Source organism: Chrysochloris asiatica, unplaced genomic scaffold, assembly GCF_000296735.1.
Source record: "Chrysochloris asiatica unplaced genomic scaffold, ChrAsi1.0 scaffold00212, whole genome shotgun sequence".
Taxonomy (NCBI): Eukaryota; Metazoa; Chordata; class Mammalia; order Afrosoricida; family Chrysochloridae; genus Chrysochloris; species Chrysochloris asiatica.
The window spans coordinates 1,826,879-1,852,752 of record NW_006408730.1 but is presented as its reverse complement, the minus strand read 5'-3'; the positions used below and the strand labels follow the sequence as shown (position 1 = coordinate 1,852,752).

The 25,874-nt window shown below is 38.2% G+C and overlaps 1 protein-coding gene across 2 annotated transcripts in view; it reads right to left on the bottom strand.

Moving 5' to 3' along the window:
- Window positions 1-25,874, bottom strand: part of UNC80 (unc-80 homolog (C. elegans)) — a 306,407-nt gene that overhangs the window by 218,939 nt on the left and 61,594 nt on the right. Inside the window, exons 9-14 of one of the 2 annotated variants that reach the window (XM_006872739.1) lie at window positions 24,875-25,009; window positions 20,555-20,771; window positions 19,679-19,819; window positions 15,476-15,744; window positions 13,670-14,038; window positions 7,631-7,762 (exon numbers count right to left, since the gene is read on the bottom strand). In XM_006872739.1, coding sequence (XP_006872801.1) covers window positions 7,631-7,762; window positions 13,670-14,038; window positions 15,476-15,744; window positions 19,679-19,819; window positions 20,555-20,771; window positions 24,875-25,009 — 1,263 coding nt within the window. Of the gene's footprint in view, window positions 1-7,615; window positions 7,763-13,669; window positions 14,039-15,475; window positions 15,745-19,678; window positions 19,820-20,554; window positions 20,772-24,874; window positions 25,010-25,874 lie in introns of both variants that reach the window. The other variant, XM_006872738.1, reaches the window with a different exon arrangement.

Below are 25,874 nucleotides of genomic sequence, written 5' to 3'. Positions count from 1 at the left end.
CCACGTTTGAGCCCATTGATGCTGCCATTTTGCCAAGCCATCTCGCTGGGGTCTTCCTCTTTTTCTCTGACCCTCCACCTTACCAAACATGATATCCTTCTCCAGTGACTGGTCCCTCCTGACAATATGTCCGAAGTATGAGAGATGAAGTTTGGCCATCCTGGCCTCCAAGGAGCACTCTGGCTGTATTTCTTCCAACACATATCTGTTGGTTCTTTTTGCAGCTCATGGCACTTTCAATATTCTCCTCCAACACCATAACTCAAAAGCATCAATTCTTCTACAGTTTTCCTTATTCACTGTCCAGCTTTTGCATGCATATGAGGTTATTAAAAATACCATGGCTTGGGTCAGGCGCACCTTAGTCTTCAAGCTGACATGTTTGCTCTTCAACACTTTAAAAAGGTCTTGTGCAGCAGATTTGCCTATTGCAATACGTCATTTGATTTCTTGACTGCTGCTTCCATGAGTGTTGATAGTTGATTCAAGAAGAATGAAGTCCTTGACAACTTCAATGTTTTCTCCGTTGATAAGAATGTTGTTTATTGGACCAATGGTGAGGATTTTTGTTTTCTTTACATTGTGATGCAATCCATACCAAAAGTCAATGGAGAAGCTCAATATCATCAGTCAGATTACTCAGTATCAAGAACAAGGAACTAACTATGGAGCAGACCATACACAAGTTCAAGTTGAAGCTGAAGAAAATTAAAATAAAGCCATAAGAGCCAAAATATGACCTTGAGAATGTTGTTGTTGTTGTTAAGTGCCGTCGAGTCGGGTCCGACCCATAGCGACCCTGTACAGGGTTTCCGAGGGTGTAAATCGTTACGGGAGTAGAAAGCCTTATCTTTCTCCCGCAGAGCGGCTGGTAGTTTCGAACCGCTGACCTTAAGGTTCGCAGCCCGATTCGTAACCACTACGCTACCAGAGCTCCACCTGAATTTAGCATCCGTACTAAGAATAGATTTGATGCATTGAGCACTAATAATTGAAGACCGGAGTTGTGGAATGACATCAAGAATATCAAATATGAAAAATGAAAAGAAAAAAAAAAAAAGACAGACAAGAGGGACTTTTGGCAAGATGGCAGTCTTGGCAGACACACTTACAGACAGACTCTCTACAACAAAGATATGAAGAGCAAATGAAATGCATAGAGGAAAATTTTGGAACCCTGAGCTTCAGAGAAAAGACTAGAGGAGTAGATTGAACATACTGCTGACCAGACATTCTTGCACAGCCATCTTGAAATTTTGCAAGCAGTTTGGACAGCACTGGTTCACCAGGGCAAAGAAAAGGTGGGATTCCTTCTTGCCCCCCAAATTCTCCTGAATTACAGAGTGAGAGAGTAGCCCCACCCTCATCTACCCCTGGCAGAGACCCTGCTCACCAGGAGTTCTGAGCGACACAGTTTAAGCCAATGTGAGACAGGTGCCTGCGGCCTCACCTTGACTCCTGGATTCAGGTAGGCTCTGCTCCAGATCTACAGAACTCACAGAGTCTCCAGGCTTCAATTAGACTAGCAGGAACCTTCATAATCAGCCGCCCTTCCCTCAGGTGCCCCCTGGTTCTGACAGACACTGAAACTAACAACCTAAAGGGCTTCCTTGAACTACTTCCGGATTTGGTGCCCTGGACACAGACAACACCTAGGTCTATAGGAACTCTATTTAGGGCTGGGAACTCACCTGTCAATTCTTCCTCCACCCACCTCATGAGTTTCTTGGCTGGCAGGAGTCCCTCAGCATTTTCTCCTCCCTGGGTCCAACAACTGCACTGATTTTTTTTATTATTTTTCCTTTAATTGTTTCCTTGGTTTTGTTTGTGTATTTTTTTCTTCTCTTTCTTCCTCTCCTAGTGATTTTGTCCTATTTCTGCTTTTGTTTTGTTTTTTTCTTTCTTCTGTTTCTCTTTTCCATACTCTTCTCTTTCTTCTTTTTTCCTCTTGATTTTCTTTACTACTCTCTAGTCTCTTTGTCTTTTTATCTTCCCCCTCTGTTTTTAAGTGTTTTTTTTTTTTTTTTTTTTCTTTTTTCTCTCTCTTCCTTTTTTTTTTTTTTTTTTTCTTTTTTCTCTCTCTTCCTTTTATTTTCTTTCTTATTTTTCTCTTCTATGGTTCTATTTTTTTGGTCTCTCTTTCCTCTCTTTAGTTATTAAATTATTTTGTTCTTGTTGTTCCTCATTTTTGCTTCTCTTTTCTCCTGTGATTTTTCATATTATATTCTGTTGTCACTGTTGTTTGTTCTATTTTCTTTTCCTGTGTGTTTTTTTCCCCTTTGTCCCATGTGACAGGAGACAGCAACCATACCTGCAGCTCCATGCACTGGACAAGAGACAACACTAACTCTTAAACCACCTGATGATTGATAGACATCAGACAAAATCAGCCAAACCCACCTTATACTGAACTGAACAAATGGTGAAGGAAAATGGTGCACACATTTCCATTCTCTAACCATATCTGTCAGGAGACAGTTGGTGAGAACCTAAGAACACACCAATATACAATCATCAATTAAATACAAATACAGTGACAACTCAGTGTATCAGAGAAAACAGAAGATTTTAGCTCACACGAAGAAACAAGAAAGAGTGACTCAAATAAATGACCAAGACAGAGAAACAGAAAATGTTTCTGAGGAGAAAAACAGTAATGGAACTCCCAGAGAAGGAATTCAAAAGAATGATACTTAGGTACCTTCAATGGATTGACAGAAATCCTTGAGAAAAGCAAATAGAAATTAGAAAACATTTAGAAGAATTTAGGAAAGCACTACAAGAACAAACAGACAAAATAAAAATTTGAAACAATATAAAATCTGCAAATAGACATCTAGAAGATTAATACTAAGTTCTCAGAAATGAAAAATACATTGAAAGGGCAAAGGAGTAGATCTGAATAAATGGAAGCCTGAATCAGTGACCTTTAAGATAAATCTCTCAACACTTTGTAAGCTAGAAGAACAATCTTATAACACAATGAAAACAAATTGGAAGAAAGCCTGAGATTTATGTGAAGATTTCCATGAAGAGGAATAACATGGGTGACTGCAATTCCAGAACAGGAAAAGACAAAAAAAAAAGCAGAGAGAAAAGAGTTGCTGAAAAAAAAATTCCTAACATTATGAAAAACAAGAATACAACTATTGCATAAACTGAACAATATTTACCTGTGTTTTATTGACTATTTGAAAGCATTTATGTTATAATTCATGTCATTATAACAAGTTAAGGAAAACATTGAGAAGAAATTCCAGAGCACTTATTTGTCCTCATAAGTAGTCTGTACATAGACCAAGAGGCAGTTGTTCCAATAGAATGAGGGGATACTATATAGTTCAAAATCAAGAAAAGTATGCATCAGGGTTCTAGTACACTTACTTAATCTACACACTTAGCAAATAATTCAAGAAACTGGACTATATGAGGAATTGGAGGAAGATTCATTAACAACCTGCAATATACAGACAACACAACAAACAGGACTTGAAGCACTTACTGATAACAATCAAAGACTATAGCCTTCAATAAGGGTTCTACCACAACATAAAGCAATAAAAATTCCTCACATGTGGACCAATAAACAATATCACATTAAACAAAGAAATGATTGAAATTGCCCAAGATTTTATTTTACTTGAATCCATAACTAATTGACCCATGGAAGCAACTGTCAAGGGATCAAATTATATAGTGCATTGAGCAAATTTTCTGCATATCTTTTTACAGTGTTAAAATGGACAATAAAAAAGGAAAACCAAAGAATTGATGTGTGTGGATTATGGTGTTTGGGAAGACTCTTACATTTACCATGGACTGTCAGAAGAATGAACAAATCTGTATTGGAAGAAGAATGTTCCTTAGAAGTGAGGGTGTTGAGATTGTCACATGTAACTTTGGACATGTTATCAGGAGGGACCAGTCCCTGACAAATGTCACCATGCTTGGTAAACAGGGTCAGTGAAATAAAGGGAAGAACCTTAATGAGATGGATTGACATGAGTAGCTACAACAGTGAGGATGGAGAACCAGGCAGGGCTTTGTTCTGTTGTATCTCTGTGAGTCAGAACCAGCTTGATAGCACCTAACAACAACAACCTTTATGGAAGCAGATTGCCACATCTTTCACTCCATGGAGTGGCTGGTTGGTTAGAACTGCCTCCTTTCAACTAGCAGCTGAATGCTTAACCACTTCACCTCAAACTAAACCCACTGCCACTGAGTCGAGTCCAATGCATAGTGACCCTGTATAGGGTTTCTGAGGCTGTAAATCTTTATGGGAGCAGAAAGTCTCATTTTTCTCCCAAGGAGCAGCTGGTGGTTTTGAACTGCTAACCTTGCAGTTAGCAGTCCAGTGCTCATCCTATAGCACCATTGGGTAACCTCAGGGCTCATCTTGTTGTTTCCATTAAGTACTGTTGAGTTGGTCCCAATTTATAGTAATCTTGTATAGGGTTTCTGAGGAGTGGCTGGTGGGTTTGAACTGCTGACCTTGCAGTTAGCAAGTGCTTATTCTATGGCACCACACCGGATCGCCTATGGCTCCTTGTTGTTGTTGCTGTTAAATGTTGTCGAGTCAGTTCCAACTCATAACAACTGACCCTGTATAGGGTTTCCAAGTAGTAGCTGGTTGTTTTGAACTACCAACCTTGTGGTTAGCAGTCCAGTGCTTATCCTATAGCATCACACCAGGACTCCTAGGGATCCTTGGTTGATTGTGGTTGTGCGCCTTCAAGTTAGTTTCAACCCAATATAAGGTTTCCGAGGTTGTAAATCTTTATGGGAGCAGAAAGCCTCATCTTTCTCCAATTTAGTGACTGGTAGATTCAAACCACCGAACTTGCTGTTAGCAGCCCAGTTTGTAATTCACTACACAACCAGGGCTCCCTTAGGGCTCCTTAGAATGTTGGAAATTAGAACATTTTATTTCCAAAGTGGTGTCTGGTTGTCAGATCTCAAGTAAACTCATTTTCTCCCTTACAAAACAAATACTGCTTTCTGTAAAATGAAATCTGTAAAGCACTTAGATAGAATATGCCTTGCACATAAAATAAGTATTTGATTGTTGCCCCATAAGGAATTTATGATCTCCATTGAAATAGTTTCAACCAGTTCTTTAACATACTGGTTGAAAAGCTTTGATGTGAAAACTATCCTGTCTTTTTTATTAAAAAGAAAGAAAGAAAAAGGCATGTTATTGTTGTTGATGATGTTAAGTGCCCTGGAGTTGGTTCCAACTTATAGTGACATGGTATAGTATTTCTGAGGAGCAGCTGGTAGGTTTGAACAGCCAACCACACGATTAGCAGTCCAGTGCTTATCCTACAGCACAACATGATTCTTCAGAGTCTATTAAAGTTACATGTCTCAAGGAGTTAATGGAATGTTTAAGCTGGAATATGAATATCAAATATTAAATATTTCAATTTTGAATGCATAACTAAATGTCTCCAAGAAAGATATAAAATTGCTAAAAAGTGGATTCTTTTTCAATAATTTAGGATTACTACTTAATGATTTTGAGTCCTGGTGTGGTGCTATAGAATAAGCACTGGACTGCTAACCACAAGGTTGGCAGTTCAAACTCACCAGTCACTCCTTGGTAACCCTATACAGGGTTACTATGAGTAAAAACTGACTTGACAGCACGTAATAACAATAACAACCTAATGATTTGATTAATCTAAGATGCAATGAAGGATTATATATATTGAAACTGCTAAGAATTTTTGGGAATGTAATTACGACAATCTTTTATTTCTTATAATAAACATCTAGAAGACCTAAACTAGTAGGAATGATAAATATTTTTAGCATCTTAAAAGTGAAAGAACTTCTGAAAATCCAATGCTTGAAAAATTGGGAAATCCATAACTTTGTGAATTAGACGTCTTACAGGGAAATTTATTAAACGTACCACTTTTGGATAATGTGTTTACTGAGCATGAATTAGCAAATATGATTTTTATAATGAGTATTAAATTGGGATACAACATAGCAGATGAGTTTCCATTTAAGTTAACAAAACTGAACAGATAGGTAGTAACTGACTGGACACTGATAGGGAACATTTCATATTCTTGGGGAGGAAAGTGTGGTACATTAAGCCTGTAAGGTAAGTTCTGATCCAACTAGCTCTGCCATTTTTGTTTCCAGAAAGACAGATTCTGTTTTTCAGAACTATTTTTACTGCTAATCATGCTTCTTATTATATTTACTGTTTTGTTTCAGGAATTTGTCTTTTATAGGAAGAATGATGTGGTCTATTTAACTTTGAACACATTTACTCATACGCTGAAAGAATTCAAAGTCAAAAATCAAAATTCACACGTGTATATGCAAAATGGAAACAATCAGTTCTCTATTGTTAACTATGATTTTTATTATTCACTTGAAAACCTAGATAATGGTCAAAGTTCCTAAGTTCCATAATTTAGAAGTTAATTACTATTGATATAATTTAATTTATATAATTCCCCATATATACATAATAAACTAATGTAATACAACATAAATAGAAAATAAAAGCATGAAAGGAAGAAAGGTGACAGATAAATAGAAAGAGAGATGATAGGTAAAGAGAGAAAGCTAGATGACACATACAAATGAAAGGAAGGAGGAAGAAGGGAGGAAGGGAGGAAAAGAGGATGGCACAGTAGTAGGGTGGTAAATAAGTTGGGAGGCAAGGAAGACAGAGCAAAAGAAGGAAAGGAAGAAAGAAAGGGAGAAATTTAGCATGCTAATACTGTGTGAACATTTCAAGACAAAACCTAGTGCCAAGGAATAATAGAGACTGGCATTAGATTCTGACATGATCCTAAAACTCTGTCAAGATACACTGCAGGGTTTTCTGGACTCAAATTTGTATCAAATCCTTATTTTCAAGAGAATATTTTGTTGATTTCCATTTAAATATACATATGAGGCAACAGTCCCAGCTTGGACATGTCTGAAGGGAAAAGTAACAATCAGCAGGGCAAATGGAATGCCTTGGAATAATCACACATTCCATTACCGAATTATGCCCGACAAGCCCAAACACAGAGTTTCAAGTTTCACACAGTTCAAAGGGATATGATCTTAAATAAGTAGAAGACAAGGTTCACACTCAAACAAAGCAGCCAGAAATTGACTAGCTACTTTTATAGTCCTGTTTTGTCCCAATAAGGGCCATTTTTCCATATCTAAGTAAGAACAACAAACCAAATCCTAAACTTTGATCCTTTTCTCTAGTGCAAAATATGCCTCTACTGTAGGTGATTAAAAAGTATTTTATCATAGGTCATCTATAACTTACTAAAGATATTCATCTTTGCAAAGTCTTTCAAACTCTAATTCATATTTTCTAATTATACATCCTTTTACCAGTTGAGAGTTAGGATGCCCAAGACAGGAGGCAGAATTGTTTTCCCAATTAAACTTTCCTAAGTCTGAGTTTTAGATGTCTTGAGATATCTCGTAGAAATTGCCTACCCCACCCAAGACAGAATTAATTACTCTTATGTAAGCGAAAATTTTTCAGGAAACACTGACCCTCATTGTCAAAGGACTCATTCCTAAGTTGGAGGGAGGAAAAAGGGAGAGGAAATGGAATCTACTTTATTTCTCTTACATTCTCTCGGAATACCTGGTGTCTCAGACGATCTCCAGAGAGCCCTCGGTGTCCTTCTCCGCAACCATAGGCACATCCCAGAGACTTCACTATTTTGATGAGCATAGTTAGAGCAAGCCTATGGTTGCTTACAGGTGTGCTTTCATCCTATATCCATGAACAGGAAAGAAAAGTCTGTTTACTTTGCCATTGAAATCTTTTTGCTAATAGATTCTACTTTATGATTAACTCATGTTTACATATTATACAGTGAACATCTGCAATGAGAATTGTCAAGGGTTCAAAAGTAAGCTAACTTTTCTAAAACATAACACATCACCTAAAAGAGAGAATGGCTAAGTGTCTGACTGCTAACTGAAAGGTTGGTGGCTCAAACCTGGACAAACATTTGGAGATCTGCTTCTATATAGATTGCAGCCAAGAAACCCCAATGGGCAAGTTCCACTCTGTCTCATGGGGTCACTGTGAGTTAAAAAAATGAAGTGATGTCACCTAACAACATAACAACAGCAACTGGTGCTAAAGGAAATACATGAAGAACTCTTCACTAGAATACATGTTTTCATTACCTTAATGAATTAATTGAAAAACTACCTAGAGAAAGAGAATGATGACTAGTAGTGATGGAAGAAAAATAAATAGATATTTATAGAATCTATTCTCAGCAGGCTTCTGCTGCATGGTATTTTCAATAACCTTATATGCATGCGAAAGCTGGACAGTGAATAAGGAAGACCATAGAAGAATTAATGCTTTTGAGCTATGTTGTTGGAGGAGACTATTGGAAGTGCCATGGACTACCAAGAGAACCAACAGATCTGTGTTGGAAGAAGTGCAGCCAGAGTGCTCCTTGGAGGCCAGGATGGCCAAACATCGTCTCTCATATTTTGGACATACTGTCAGGAGGGACCAGTCACTGGAGAAGGATATCATGTTTGGTAAGGTAGAGAATCAGAGAAAAATAGGAAGACCCCAGTGAGATGGATTGGCAAAATGGCAGAATCAGTGGGCTCAAGTGTGGCAACAATTGTGAGACTGACCCAGGACTAGGCAGTGTTTCGTTCTGTTGTGCATAGGGTCACTATGAGTTGGTACCAACACGATGGCACCTAACAAGAACAAGGATTTGGGCCACATTTCTGGAACTAAACAAAGTCTGGAAATTTGAGATCTCTTGGCAAGTTCTGACATTACTGAGTGATTTTTCAATCTGTATATATTCACTCCACCCCTCATCTGTCACTTTGTTCTAATGTGGAGACTTGCATGTTGCTGTGATCCTGGAAGCTATGTCACTGGTACTTTAAATACCAGCAGGGTCACCAATGGTGGACAGGTTTCAGTGAAGCATCCAGAATAAGACAGATAAAGAAGGAGAAGTGGACTACTTCTGAATGCTTAAGCACTGAAAACTTCATGAAAGCAGTAGAACACTGTCAGGTATAATGCAGGAAGACGAAAATATTATGAGTAGCACCAGAACATTGTCAGATATAATGCCAGAAGAAAAGACTCCAGGGTTGGAAGGCACTCAAAAACTATTGGAGAAAATCTGCTGCCTCAAAGTAGAGTTGACCATAATGATGAAAGTGAAGCAAAATTTCAGGACCTTGATTTGCTAATGGAACACAACTCTAAATGAGGAAAAACAGATGCAAACATTTATTAATAATCAGCACATGGAATGTATGAAGTATGAATCTCGGAAAATTGGAAGTTGTCAACAATGAAACGGAATTCATAAAGATCAATATCCTAGGCATTAGTGAGTCGAAATGAACAGACATTGGCCATTTTAAATCTGACAATCATGATTAATTATACCGGGAACCACAAATTGAAGAGAAATGGCATTCCTCAGTATCACGATTATTCAAATTTATGTTCTAAATGCTAAAGTCAGTGATGATGAAATTGAAGAATTTTACAAGCTTCTTCAGTCTGCGAAGGATCAAACATTCAACCAAAATGTGTTGATAATTACTGGTGTTTGGAAAGTGAAAGTTGTAAATAAAGAGAAAGTATCAGTAGTTGGATAGAAATAATTGATAGAAATGATGCTGGAGATTGCATGATAGAATTTTCAAGACCAATGATTTATTCATTGCATATACCTTTTTAAACATAAAAGGTGATTATACAAATGGACCTCACCAGATGGAATACATAGGAATTAAAATGTCTACATAGGAAGAGATGGTGGAAAAGCTCATCAGCCAAAACAAGTCCAGGGGCAGATTGTGCTACAGACCATCAATTGCTCATATGCAAGTTCAAGCTGAAGTTGATGAAAATTAAAATGAGCACCAAAAGATGACTTTGAACATATCTCACCTGAATTTAGAGACCATCTCAAGAATATATTTGATGCATTAGACACTAATGGCTGAAGACCAGAAGAGCTGTGAGATGACATCAAGAACATCATAAAGCAAAAGGTCATTAAGAAGACAAGAAAGAAGGGAAAGACCAAAATGGATGTCAGAAGAAACTCTGAAACTTGCTCTCCAGCATAAAATTGCTAAAATAAATGGAAGAAATGAAGAGGTAAAAGAGTTGAACAGAAAATTTCAAAGGGACGCTTGAGAATACAAAGTTAAGTACTACAATGAAATGTGCAAAGACTTGGAGTTAGGAAATCAAAGGGAAGAACGTGCTCAACATTTCTCATGCTAAAATAAATGAAGAAAAAATTCAAGCCTCAATTTGAAATATCAAAGGATTCTATGTGAAAAATATTGAATGTGCAGAAAGCATCAAAAGAAGATGGAAAGGAAAAAAAAAAAAAGAAGAAGAAGATGGAAGGAATACACAGAGTCACTGTACCAAAAAGAAATGGTCAATGTTCAACCATTTCATGAGGCAGCATATGGTCAAGAGTCAATGGTACTGAAGGAAAAAAATCCAAGGTACATTGAAGGCACTGGTAAAAAACCAGACTCTGAGAATTATTGGACTGCAAATTGAAATCTTTTTAAAAACTGTTAAAGCACTGGAGGCATTCACTCATCTATGCCAAGAAATTTGGAAGACAGGTACCTGGCCAACTGATTGGAAAAGATCCATATTTATTCCCATTTCCAAAGAGAGATGACCAAAGGGACTATAAAAATCATTGAACAATGTCAATATCATATACAAGTAAAAATTTTGAAGATAATTCAAAAACAGCTACAACAGTGCATCAACAGGTAACCACCAGAAACTCAAGCTGGATACAGAAGAGGACATGGAAATATGGTTATCTTTGCTGATGTCAGATGGATCTCGGCTGTAAGGTAACAATACCTGAAAGATGCTTTGTTGTGCTTTATTGACTATGCACTGGGTTTTGGCTGTGTGAATCATGGCTAGCTATGGGTAACATTGCAAATAATGGGTATTCCAGAACAGTTAATTGTGCATAACAGAAAACTACACATAGACTAAGAGACAGTTGTTAAAGCCAAACAAAGGGATACTGTATGGTTCAAAATCAGGAAAAGTGTGAATCAGCACTGCAGTCTTTCACTATACTTATTCAATCTAGATGCTGAGCAAATAATCAGAAAAGCAAGCTGGAATATATGAAATAGAACATGGAATCAGGATTGGAAGAAGACTCATAACTCATAATCGATATGCTGACAATACAACCTTGCTTGCTGAAAGCACAGAGGACTTAAAATACTTACTGATGAAGATGAAAGACCACAGACTTCAGTATGGACTGCACCTCAATGTAAATAAACAAAGATCTTCACAACTGGACTAATAAATAACACCATGATAAACGGAGAAAAGATTGAAGTTGTCAAATACTTCATTTTGCGTGGATCCACAATCAACACTCTTGGAAACAGTAGTCAAGAAACCAACAACGTATTTCAGTAGGCAAATCTATTGCACAAGACCTCTTTAAAGTGTTCAAGAGCGAAGATGTCAGTTTAAGAACTGAGGAGCACCTGACCTAAGCCATGGTATTTTCCATATCCTCATAAGCATGTATAAGTTGGTAATGAATCAGGAAGGCTGTAGAAGAATGATGCATTTGAGTTATAGTGTTGGAGAAGAATATTGAAAGTATCATGGACTTGCAGAAGAATAAACAAATCTGTGTTAGAAGAAGTACAGTCAAAATTCTCCTTAGAAGCAAGGATGGTGAGACTTTGTCTCTCATATTTTAGACATATTATCAGGAGGGAATAGTCCCTGGAGATGGACATTATGCTTGGTAAAGTGGAGGGTCAGTGAAAAAGAAGTAGACCCCGCCCCCAGTGAGGTTATTGACACTGGCAGCAGCAGTGGGTTCAAGCATAATAACAATTGTGAGGATGGTTCTGGGATGGATAGCGCTTCATTTTATTGTGCATAGAGTCGCTCTGAGCTAGAACTGACTCGACAGTACCTAACAACAATAAACAATAAAGATTACACAACCTTCTCTTATTTTTCTTTTAGTACCATGGACACAGCACCATCTATAATCTCTCTGAATGCCCAGACTAGGCTGAGAAGTGAAAAATAGAAATTCGGTTACAGCTTCACTGTTGGCTGCATTTGTATATTTATTCCTTGTGTGTGGATTTGTACTCGACTGCTGGCTAAATAATTCATTAGATTTTATGATCTAAGGTCAAATCCCTTGTAATATATAACATTATCTAGATCATTTCATCCGAGGTGAGATATTTGGATCCTTGGATTGGCCCAGTGGTATATGGAGAAGTAAGAATTTAGGAACCTTTAGTACCAAAAGGCTCTATTACCATTAGAAAACAACACATATATTATTAAGTTCAGGAAAAGAATATTGTACAGGAAATTTTGAAAGTCTTAAGAATATTAGTCCAGGAATATTTGGATTGTATCACAGTCTTCGTACTGGAAAGATAGCAGTCATAAGTGAAGAAATCAGTAATAAATGTCATATAAATAGGAGTCAAGTGAGCCTAGAAATAGGTGACAAAGAAATTATCGAAAAAGGAGTTCTAGCACACTTAATCAGATGTGAAATCCAGGTGTCCTATAAGAAATTGGGGACAGATTATAGTTTCGCTAATATGTAGGTAAGGGAACTCTGCACAGTGTAATCTTACTCTTGTGAACACTCAACTTGATGAGCAGATGATCACTTGTTATATATTCAAATCTTTTGTTGATTTAAATTCCTGAGGAGGATTTTTTAGGTAAAGCTCTAAATTGAAGTCAGTGTAAGTATGTGAATTTAAGCTGTATTTTTAATTCTTATTTAAAATCCAAATGGAAGAGAAAAATTAATTCTTGGTAATATAAAGAGATTATAAACCAGGTGTTGCTGAGGCACAGGGAATTCAGAAATGATCAAAAGTCTTGGTTTAATTTTACTTATGTCCGTCAAGCATTAACTGAAATACACCTGACTGTGAACATATGCTCTCCAGGAATAGGTACTTCAGGATAAGCACTGGACTGCTAACCACAAGGTGAGCTATTCAAAACCATCAGCCACTCCTTAAATATCCTATACAGGGTCACTATGAGTTGGAACTGACTCGATGGCAGTTAACAACAACAACAAAAGCCACTAGAGTATGATTCAGATATGATAAGATAAGAGGAACATTCTTCTAAATAAACCAACCAATGAACCAAATACAATTCTTCACACACTTTCTCCTTCACTGTGAATGAAACTGGCTGCTAAAATGTGGCCCCTGATTTTATCTTGAAGGAAAATTAGGTAGGCCCTTGAAAGTCTTGAGAAAGAAGATATGTTAATGGTAGATTGAGAATTATACACCAGACTTGGATCTAGGAGGCTGCCCTTCTGAAATTAGCCCTAATTTCTAATTGGCCAGGGCATTAGCCATATCATTACTTGCTTGGCAATGGTTTTTGGATTTAGAATACAGTTTCAGAAAACTGTTTCTACTAATGCCTGCTTAGAACCTAATGAAGAGATTCCTAAACATTTTTGCTCCTAAATCTAATTACTGCGTTGAGTCTTTAACTGTTCAGCAAGCATTGGGTAAAAACAAAAAGCAAAAATTTAAGGTAACATTTTATGAGGACATGAAAGTGGTTCCGTCATACCTTCTCTTGGTTCTTATCATTCTTCTCATAAGGACCACCTCCACCTCCTCCACCACCTCCTCCATCACCTCCTCCACCTCCTCCATCTCCACCTCCTCCTTCTTCTCCTCCACCATCTCCAGCTCCACTAACTGAATGACCCCCAAATCCACTTGTGGAACTTCCAGAGACTCCTTTGAACTGGAAAGTCCCCTCACTTGGCCTCTTTTCCAAAGTCACATTTTCCTTGTTTTCACTCTTCTTTCGGTTCTTTTCTACACAGGGCACCACACCAAGTTGAAGCAAACATTCAACGATGTTTAGTGCCACATCACAGATGCGGGAGCTGATGTCATGGTTAAGAACAAGATAAACAGCCTTCAGAACCACCTGGGGATGACAAATATATGCACAGTTATTAAGTTACTGGAACTATCTCTTCCTAAAAAACAAAAACAATTAAAACAACAGCAAAAAAAACACACACACAAAAAAAAACAAAACCACACTGTCAAATCTAATTCCAATTTATTTATGGCAACCAAACAAACAGAGTAGAACTGCCCTATAGGGTTCCCAAAGCTGTAAATCTTTTTGGAAGCAGACTGCTGCATCTTTCTTCTGCAGAGCAGCTAGTGGAATTCAACTGCTGACCTTTCAGTTAACAGCTGAGAGCTTAACCATTATAACACCAGGGCTGTTCTTCCTCCAAAATAGATCTGATTATTTTGCTTAAATCTTTTCCTTTAGGCTATTCTGCACAGTTGGGCATAAATAATTCAGGTAATTTTCAGACATTCATATTTAAGTTGTACTAGGATCATGTATGTATATGTATTTAATAAAACCCCAAAGCCCATTGTCATTGAGTTAATGATGATGCATAGTGGCCCTATAGGACAGAGCAGAACTGCTTCTTACAGTATAGAGTATAACCTCCTAATGAATTTAAACTGTATACATGTATTATTTCCCGTGTCTTCTAAAAATGTTCATGATGTAAACAGTTAAAGGGAATACTGGAACATAATGAGTTAATGGGAGAGTAATTATCTGCCTAAAGAGAAAATTTTCAACTGTTCTTTTTTCAAATCAAAGTGTTTTAATCCTCCACCTCTTATTTTCCACTAATAATGGATAAAGAACAATGACTGCCTTATACTCAGCATAAAGAAACATTTATACTTTCAAAATAGTATCAGTATTTACACTTCCATTTTCAATGCAAATATTTGTGTGCTTAAATTACATCTCTTTATTTATTTTAATATTTTAAATTATTTGCTGAACCTGGTTCCCTAATGCAAAATAAAAATTCATGAAACATAGTTATAAAATAGAATAACCCATTTCATTTGCTAATAACTATAATCAATACAGGCATTCTTGGAAATGTAGGCTTAAACCTTTTAATGGACTTCAGTTCATTTTCATTTGCTACCCAGGAGTTTGGAGTCTTGTAGCTTATGTAAGGAAAGCAACTAACTGAAAAATTTCCCTTGTAACCTAGAAAAGGGGAATTTAAAAGCAAACACACACATACACCTGGATGTATATGTATTAGTATCTTTGCATATGTATGTTCATGATTCATTATCTTTTTTCAGACTATAAACATATTCAGAGATCAGTACCAAACCTTTTATAATACTTGAAATCTCTTTGGTTGTTGATGTATGTGTAAACATTTATAATGGATAGGTTTTTTTTTTTTTAAACTTCAGCATTTCTAGGAATCTACTTCCCAGTTTTACCTAACAGTATAAAAACTAGAACAAAGAGTTTCTATCTTTCACGTTTTTGACAAGAAAATCTTGTGGTTCTTACAGAAAGATCCAGCATGCCATTCTTGTGGACAAAGTTATTGGTCCCATCGATATGCTCTGTGTCCTCCAGGTAACTGTAGTTAATACAGGAGTCTGTGAGGCTTCGAGGCAAGTTCGCACATGCAAGGGGTTCGTGAGGCATCTCTGGGATAGGCACCTGGTTGCAGAGCTTCCTCATATGCTCACTGAAAAAGTCTGCATAGCCTACATTGAAAGACGCCAGTGTGGTGTTGAAGGTCGCCACTGTGATAGTGGAGATCTGGGATCGCACTATCAAAATGAAAACAAGGCTTTAGGGTGGCATCACATTAGACAACTGCACTATTATTTAAGCCAGCACCACAATTACAATAGTAGCTTTTCCCAAATACTCGACATAAAAAATCAAAGTTAGTCTCAACTCTCATGGAGCAGTTAAAAGTCTTGAAGCCATATGCCATCTGGTAAAGAATAAAGAAAAGTTAGAGAAAAATGAGGAGTTTTCTGGCTTTTTCAAGGCTGAGGATAGAATTCAAGTGTCATCTGACATTGATTTAGTTAAATCGATCACATCAGGTGGGCACTACCCACTGTTAGATAACACATCATATAGACTGGGGTGGGGAACATACAAGGCCCAGGAAATCATTTGGTCTGGCCTTGCCAAGGCAACCACAGTTCCAGACATCATTTTAGCAGTGATTTAATTAAATGTTTGACCAAAAATAGCTGGATTTTTTTTTTAATAGTGAACTGAGTGATAGTTTACATCAGAGAACATCAGCTTTACACCATCGTTTCATTGCAATGATTACAATCTCCTCCGTGCATCATCATTCAACAGTATTTGCTTCCATTTCCTCTGTTTTTTTTTTTTTTTGAGGAGGAGTTGGGAGATGTACAAAAAAATCACTCAGGAATATAGAATAATTTAAACCACCAAAGGGCACATTCTGCAAACCTGCCTCCTGGCCACCAGCACTCAGTCTCTCTCTTTCCATGAGTCTAGAGTCCTCAGCTGCTCCCTCTCTACATGTCCATATCTCTGGTGTCACTGCTAATCCAGACAGTGTCCAGCATTCTGCTTTTGCTCTTCTCCATTGATGGTCATAGGATTCTCTGTTTCTAGACTGTAAGATTAACTACTCCCCACTTTTTGTTGCAAAACTGTTACCTTTACAGTTGTGACAGTTGCAATTAATCATAACAACAATTATTCACTATTGAATCATAAGAATCTTATCCCCATCTCTTTTCACCAGACCCATCTAGACAAGATGAAACTATTCAGTGGGGACTCTATCTTCACCTGCACACTCTTAAACTAAATATCCTCTTGAAAACTTGTAAGCCAGTCACTTCATGCCTTTATCGCCCCCTCTTTTTAGGTAGTCAATGTCTAAGTTGCCCATCCCTAACTACCCTATATACAGAGGGGATAGGATTGATCCTTGATATGAAGAGTTCTTCCCTCTCTGTTCATATTTTGAGCTACTACATCCATGAGTATAGGTCAAATTCACCAAATTGTAGCAATTTACCCTCGTTTCCTTTATCAAAAATTTTTGTTAAAAAAATTTTGTGTTTTTTCATCTTCCTCTAGTCGAGTTCTGATTATCAAGGCTAGGTCAAATGGGTACTATCTGCAACTTTGGATGTTCTTGTGCATCTCCCCTCACTTCATATCCACTGGATGCTTCAGTCTCTAGCCCTCCATGGCTATGTCCTTGTCCATGGGCTCAGGAGTCCCCAGGTCCCCAAACCACACTTTGGACCAACCAGCCCTTCCTCTTCTCTATCATCTCCAGGTCAACAGGACTCTATGGAACATGGTTGAACTCAGCCCATTTCTTCATTGCTGCCTTTCTCCCTCTTCCACTCACCAGTAGACCAGTGTGGTTGTCAGCAAGCTTACATGCCTGTTCATGTGTTCCCTTTGAGTTTCAGTCTTAGAGAGGGGTTTGTTCTGAAGGGACTTGATTGCTTGCCTGATGGCTTCCCAGTGAATAACTTGCATATTCCTGAAGTAGCCAATCATACTGCTATTTTTGTTTTGGGCTTTTCCTGCAGATCTTTCTTTGAGATATATCTTCTGTTGCTCTATCTGTTCCAGGCTAGTCTACTTGTCCTTTCTAGTGGGAATGTCCCACCTTAAAAGGTTCTGGATGGGGCTCAGGATTCTACCTAAGGTTCTATACACTGCAGAGGCTCCACAAGAAGTCTATTTCACTGGGCAAGTTCTAGAACCCTTTTTAGGTATTCCAATCAGTTATAGGCTGAAGATGGGCTTACAAGCTTTCTGTAATTATATGTCCTTACATTCCTTTCTATCCCACTCAAGTGTCTATTTTACAATAGTAGGCAAGGGAAACCAATATTCATAAGACAGTCAAGCATCTTAGTATTATTTCCCCTCTTCAGACTATGCCTTGATCTCTGTATCACAGAGCCCTGTTGTTCCAAGGTTGAACATGCATCACTATTTACCTCTGTCCCATTTAGCCCATGCAAATCTGTCTCAGTGTTCTCCTATCTACTTTGTTCTTCCACACCCTCCCTATTCTTGTGTATTGCCCTCTCCAGCACCCGAACTATGATGTGTTTGCCCCCTACCCTACTGTCTCCTTCCTCTACTGTCCCCTTCCTCATCTCCCCCAAACTCCTCCACCCCACTCCACCGGTAACCAATAAATAATTTCCCCCCTTTTGTATGGGCGTCTTTTTTAACACTTTTACGATAATGGTCTTATATAATATTTGTCCTTTTGTGATTGAATAATTTCACTCAGCATAATGTCCTCAAGGTTCCTCCATGTTATGTGGTGGCTTGCAGCTTCCTTATTATTATTCAAGGTAGCATAATATTCCATTGTTGTGTATGTACCAAAGTTTATTTATCCATTCTTCCATTGATGGGACTCAGGCTGTCTCCATCTTTTTGCTATTGTGAATAGTGAGTGCTGCTATGAACATTGCTGTACATATATCTACTCGTGTTATGGCTCATGTTTCTTGTGGATATATACCAAGTAGAGGAATAAAGTATTTCTATGTCCAACTTTCTGAGGAAGCGCCATACTGTTTTCCAGAGTGGTTGGATCATTTTGCATTCCCACCAGCAATGTAGGAGGGTCCCAGTCTCTCCACATCCTTATCTATCTGGCTAATTTTTAAGTTGACAATTTTGTCTGGCTTTTGAATGATGTTATAAATATCCAAATGGCTCTTGGCAGAGAAAAGTTTCCCCAACTGTAACATAGATTATGGTTCTTTAAATATATTTAAGCAAAACAAACAAGAATATTTTTTCCTCCTTTGACAACGAGTGATGGAAATTATATTTGTGATGGTAACTAGTATATGGCACAGGTACTTGACATAGAATCCTAGTAAAACAGGGATTACATTTATACTCATTTTAAGAGCATACCAACAAAACTTTGTCTTGGATTCTATCCAGAGACACATGTTTGCTTCACGGAGGGTATATGTAACACTTATCTGATTAAAAAAAAGTTGAAAAAGAACTGGTGACCTTACAAGGTAATGAATTTCCTGTTACCAAGGGTAGACAAGGAGTCCTGTTGTGGTGCTGAAGAATAAGCACTGGACTAATAACCTCAGTTAAAACCCATCAGTCACTCCCTGGAAACCCTATACACGGTCACTATGAGCTGGAACTGAGTCAACAGCACTTACCAATAACAACAACAAAGATGCACAAGCCTTTTAGAAGGACACCATGGTTGGTGGATGTGTTCCGTTGAGTTGATTCTGACTCGTAACAACTGTGTATATAAAGATTATTAGGCTGTAAATTTTTAGGGGAGCAGAAAGCCTCTTCTTTTCCCCAAGGAGTGGCTGGTAAACTTGAAGTGTTGATCTGTGGTTAGTAGCTCAAAGCATAACCCACTATTCTACCTGAGTTCCTTGAAGGACATCAGAGAAGGAAACAAACCATTAACTCTCGATGTCGTCCATGGTTCCTCTTATTCCTGTGAATCTATGATCTTTTGAGATCAAATACGGCTCATCCCTGCTCTCTCTCTGAGCAGGTGATGTGGTGTTCATAGTGTACTGTTGAATAACTAACTATTGCTATTTATGACATTCTAAGTATGGTTAACTAGTAAATTACTAAGCAGTATAATACAAGTTTTCAAAAAGCATAAAGAAACAAGATTCCAATAAATAACAGACTATGCAGACCCAGTCTCTGACCCACCTTCTTTGACGGTATTTTCTCCATGGCTGTTGGAGTGGTCAGGTAAGTCACTCACCAGCGTATGGTGGGAGTGGGAGTGCCTGGCGCTCAGGCTTTCCATCTCAGTGGCTGCATCAGAACTTCCCCTCCGACTAAATTTCCCTGAGAGGATACAGGGATTTTAAAATCAGAACGTTCTCTACAGAGATTTTGTTTTTCCAAAGAACAGCAGTGACTGTGAGAGCATATTAGGAAGAGCATGTGGCCCTGCCAAAATAGTAAGAATTAAACTTGCCTTGAGAATATGTAGGGTCAAAATAATTGATGAAGCTGCTCTAATGTGGTAAGGTCAGTGCCAATCTAAGCTAAATGTCAGAAACCTTTTATGGCAGGACTAGCTGTGGGTTCCTAACTATAAGATGACCTTCTCAGTATGTCCTCCAGAAAAACAAAAACATTCTCTTTTTTTCCTTCTCCTCCTCCTTCTTTTTCCTTTTCCTCCACCTTCATGTCCTCTTCACCCCTTCCTTTCCTCCCCCTCTCCCTTTTTCTGCTTATTGCTTTTATCAGGGTTAAATACAAGACAAACTTTAGATTCACAATCAAAGCTAACATGTAGAGTCCTCTAAGACCATGATTACACATCTAGAATGATCTAAGAAATAAGGCCATTACCTGAGTAATTAAACAGAATCTTTATCTAATCTATTCAATCATCTTCTTTACTTTGGTTGTGAAGACATGACAGGGTTTTGGTAGTTAGGAATCTGCATTTGACCCAATGTCTTCACTAAATTATTCAAGAAAGATCTAGAATTGCCTGGAAGTCCTAATCCAGATTCCTAAACACTCAGATCACTCAGGCCCTGCACAATTTGGAAGGGTTCTTGTGGTCACCTAAAATGGTGGTTTGCCAGCCTCCCTTTTCAATTCCTCGCCTGTCTTCTCCAAGTCCAGAGAAACTTCCAAAGGAGAATGTGCTTCGGGTAGGGGACACATCTAGGTGGTCCTCATGAAGCAGGAAGGGCACTCCCATTCTTCGTGGTCTCCTCTTCCCTGCGTGATGGAATGGAATGGACCCTTTCCTCTCACGGTCTTCTTTGCGGCTCTTGAACTGCAAAGATAAGAGATGAAGGATTAGGCAAAGAGCAAAGAGAGGGTTACAATTTACTTCCCACTGGGCACCATGAGGAAATGTAGGAAATGTTCCAGAGAGAGGAAACCGAATAGGTCATCAAACAGAGATGGGAAAAGTTTACATTGTGATTGAAGAGTGAAACAAACTAAGCAAAGGGTAAAAGATTTCAAGGTTCTTTCTACTGGGGTGGACTAAAGAAGTGGTTCTCAAAGTGTGGTCTCTACTATATTATCATCACCTAGGAACTTGTTAGAAATGCAGATTCCTATGTTTTACACACGACATACTGTATCAGAAGTCCAGAGGCACAGTAGTCCATGTTTTAACAAGGCTTTCAGATGATTCTGTGCATTGTGAAGTTTCAGGACCACTGGATGAGAGTATAGGATCCATGAGTAGCACATGGACCAGTCAGTCTTCTATTCTGACTGAGATCCATTGTTAGATCCAGCCAATTTCAAATGCGTGCAATTGCTCCCAAAGAGAGGCAAGAAAGATACAGAGCAAGAAATGGGACAAACCCACTATTTCCACCAATCAAACAAGGTCAGAACTAATTTATTCATGGTTTAGTCCAGTGGTTCTTAATTCTAACTACTGATTATCATTGCACTGGGAAAAGATACCAGTGTCTCTGTGGTTTATGCATTGGGCTGCTAACAGCAAGGTCAGCAGTTCGAATCTATCAGCTTCTCCATGGACAAAAAATTAGGTTTTCTGAGGAGCTCTGGTAGTGTAGTGGTTGTGAATCGGGCTGCGAACCTTAAGGTCAGCGGTTCGAAATTACTAGCTGCTCTGTGGGAGAAAGATGAGGCTTTCTATTCCCGTAAAGATTTACACCCTCGGAAACCCAGTACAGGGTCGCTATGGGTCGGGACCGACTCGACGGCACTTAACAACAACAACAACAACAACTATTTACAGTCTCAGAAATGTTATATATGGTTGCTATGAGTCAGAACCAACTCTACAACACACAACAACCAACAACCAGTGCCTCTGTTTAACCTACATAGATTCTGAATTAATGGGTCTGAGGTCAGGCCTGGTTATTTGTATTTTTAATAACTACCCAGAGATTTCCATGTGTTGTTGTTGTTGTTGTCAGGTGCCATCAAGTAGGAACCGACTCATAGCGACCCCATGCACAGCAGAATGAAACAATGTACGATTCTGGGCCAACCTCACAACCATTGCCACACTTGAGTCCATCAATGCTGCCACCTGGCCAATCCATCTCGTTGGGGGTCTTCCTCTTTTTCTCCGATCCTCCAACTTACCAAGTATGATATCCTTCTCCAGCGACTGTTACCTCCTGGTAATATGTCCAAAGTATGAGAGACGAAGTTTAGCCATCTTGGCCTTCAAGGAGCACTCTGGCTGCACTTCTTCCAAAACAGATCTATTGGTTCTTTTGGCAGTCCATGGCACTTTTAGTATTCTCCTCCAGCACCATAACTCAAAGGCATCAATTCTTCTACGATCTTCCTTATTCACTGTCCAGCTTTTGCATCCATATGAAGTTAATGAAAATACCATGGCTTGGGTCAGGCTCACCTTAGGGTTCAAGCTGACAGCTTTGCTCTTCAATACTTCAAAAAGTTCCTGTGCAACAGATTTGCCTAATGCAATACGTTGTCTGATTTCTTGACTGTTGCTTCCGCGAATGTTGATAGTTGATCCAAGAAGAATGAAGTCCTTGACAACTTCAATCTTTTCTCCATTGATAAGAATGCTGTTTATTGGTCCAGTGGTGAGGATTTTTGTTTTCTTGACATTGAGATGTAATCCATATCGAAGGCTGTGCTCTTTGATCTTCATCAGTCAATGTTTCAAGTCCTCTTCACTTTCAGCAAGCAAGGTTGTATCATCTGCATATCGCAGGTTGTTAATGAATCTTCCTCCAATCCTGATGCCACGTTTTTCTTCAAAGAACCCAGCTTCTTGTATTATTTGCTTAGCATACAGGTTGAATAAGTATGGTGAAATAACACAACCTTATTGCACACCTTTCCCAATTTTAAAACATTCAGTGTTCCCATGCTCTATTCAAACAACTGCTTCTTGGTCCAGGTACAGATTCCTCAGAAGTACAATTAAGTGTTCTGGAATACTCATACTTCGCAACATTGTCCATAGTTTGTCATGATCCACACAATCGAAAGCCTTTGCGTAGTCCATAAAGCATAGTTAAACATCTTTCTGATATTCTCTGCTTTCAGCCAAGATCCATTGGACATCAGCAATGATATCTCTCATTCCACGGCCTCTTCTGAATCCAGCTTGAACCTCTGGACGTTCTCTGTCAATGTATGATTGTAGCCATTTCTGTATTACTTTTAGCAAAACTTTACTCGCTTGAGATATCAAAGAGATTGCCAAATGATTTTCCGCATTCCGTTGGGTCACCTCTCTTTGGAATGGGCACAAATATGGACCTCTTCCAATCAGTCGGCCAGATAGTTGTCTTCCAAAATTCTTGGCAGAGATGAGTTAGTGCCTCCTGTGTCACCTCAATTTCTTGAAAAATTTCAAGTTTTATTCCATCGATTCCTGGTGCCTTGTTCTTTGCCAATTCCTTCAATGCACTTTGGACTTCCTCCCTCAGTATCGTTGGCTCTTGAACATATGGTACCTCTTGAAATGGTTGAACATTAACCATTTCCTTTTGGTACAATGACTCTGTCTATTCTTTCCATCTTCTCTTGATGCATTCTGCATCATTCAATAATTTGCCCAGAGAATCTTTCAATGACGAAAGTCGAGGCTTGAATTTTTTCTTCAGTTCCCCAGCTTGAGAAATGCTGACCGTGTTCTTACTTTTTGGTTTTCTGATTCCAAATCTCTGCATATTTTATTATAGTATTTGGCTTTATCTTCTCAAGCTGATCTTTGAAATTTTCTGTTCTACTCTTGGACCTCCTCAATTCTTCCATTTGCTTTAGCATCTCTAGGCTGGAGAGCAAGTTTCAGAGTCTCGTCTGACATCTCTTTTGACCTTTTCCTTCTTTCTTGTCTACTTAATGACTTTTTGCTCTCTTCATGTATGATGTTCTTGATGGCATCCCGCAACTCTTCTGGTCTTCGGTCTTCAGTGTTTAATGTATCAAATCTGTTCTTCAGATGATGTTTAAATTCAAGTAGGATAAATTCAAAGTCATATTTTGGCTCTCATGGACTTGTTTTCATTTTCATATGGACTACACACGGACTACACATGGAAATTCAGTTTCAAATTTCCATGCGTAGTCCATATTTAAAGACTCTTTTTTTTCTCTCAAATAATCAAAGGTTTGGGAAATGATGGCCACTCCTTATTATTGTTCTATCAATGAAGAAAGACATGACACCTTACTTAACAACATTCTGAGCCATAAATAAGTTAATATATTTTCTTCATCAACAAAATTAAACTAATCATTTTGAACAAGAGATCTACACATACACATAATATTCTACACATACTATTTGATATTTATTTAGCACTATATATTTACAAGAAAAGAGAGGTGATGTGGTGAATTCAAAAGAACATGAAGTCTCTAACTAGAAGAATTGAGATTTGAATTTAAGCTCAGTCTTTGGAAAACTATCTAAAGATTCTAAGTTCCTATTATCTGAAAAATGGAAGAATAAAGATTTCCCTTAGGTTCAAGCTCACCAGCTGCTCCTTGGAAACCCTATACAGGGTCGCTATGGGTCAAAACCAACTCAATGGCACTTAACAACAACACTTGCATAAGTCCTTGATAAAACAAGAAGAGCCCTACAAGTGGAAGCTACTATCACTGCAACCATACCACCACTATCACCACTGTACAGGAGCATTGTAGAACTGAGCCTTGTAACCGCTCCACAGAACATTTAGAGTAGAAACCACATCCATACATACAGAGGGATGTGCACAAGGCTCATGCTTCAGGGCAGTGTTATACCTGGGAGCTGGCTTCTGTTCCTAAGGTTCCTTTCCCACCTCACCCCAAACTGCAGTGTGATCCGAAGCATCTAATTAATGCCCCACTGAGGTTTCTTATTTTGCAATTGCCAAAATACCAAACACTGTAAATGGCTCCACGTACCTTCTTAAAGATGTTTATGCCCAGGTCTGAAGAAAGATCTGGGACTGCAGATCTACGCAGATTGGTCAGTGAAACCTTGGAGAAGGCCTCTGGGCTGAGTGATTTTTCCTCTTCATTACACTTCATAGTGAGATCCTTAAAATACAATAAAGGCCAAGTCAGCAGTCAGGGTTGTGGGGTTTTATAGTCAAATACATTGCCTATTGAGAGATCACATTTTTCATTAACAACATTCCCATTGATCTGATATCTACAAATTATTTAACTGACATATCCTGTTTTTCTGCTGAGTAGATGATATATTTCATATTAATTGCAACTACGTTTAGAGTTCTCAGACAATTCTAGAGATTTTGGAATGCTAAGAAAATAGAGAAGGAATGGATAAAATTTCTCTTTTGTATTAAAATGCTGATGATGTTCCCTTTAATTATTTACCAAAGCAATTATTCACTTTGGATAAAATTATCTTTTACTTTAAAAGGATATGTTTCTTTTTCACTGTAATACTGTTCATGTTTATTTTCAGAACATGCAGTTTTTCAGACACAGCTAAGTCACATTTAAGTAAATTCAAACAACTGGAACACACTGAAAATTACATTTTTCTATGCATATTCAAGACACAATGTTGACAAGAAGGAGGGGAAGAATAAATTTTCAAGGTAATATTAGGACATTCACTTCTCAAAAAATGATTTTCAAGGGATGCAATTATATCAAGTACAGTTCTCCAATCCCATAACGTTGTTGTTGTTAAGTGCTGTCTAGTCAGTTCCAAATCACACAACCTGAATACAGTTTCCGAGGAGCAACTGGTGGGTTTGAACCACTGACTTTGTGCTTCAAACCTGACTTTGTGGTTCCGTGCATTATCCTGCAGCGCCACACCATAGCAAGACTATATTTAGTCCAGTGTTTCAATTATCTGATATAATAGCAAGACTATATTTCAAAATTAGCAGTCTTAATGATAACATGTTCTTGTAGGTATTAAGTG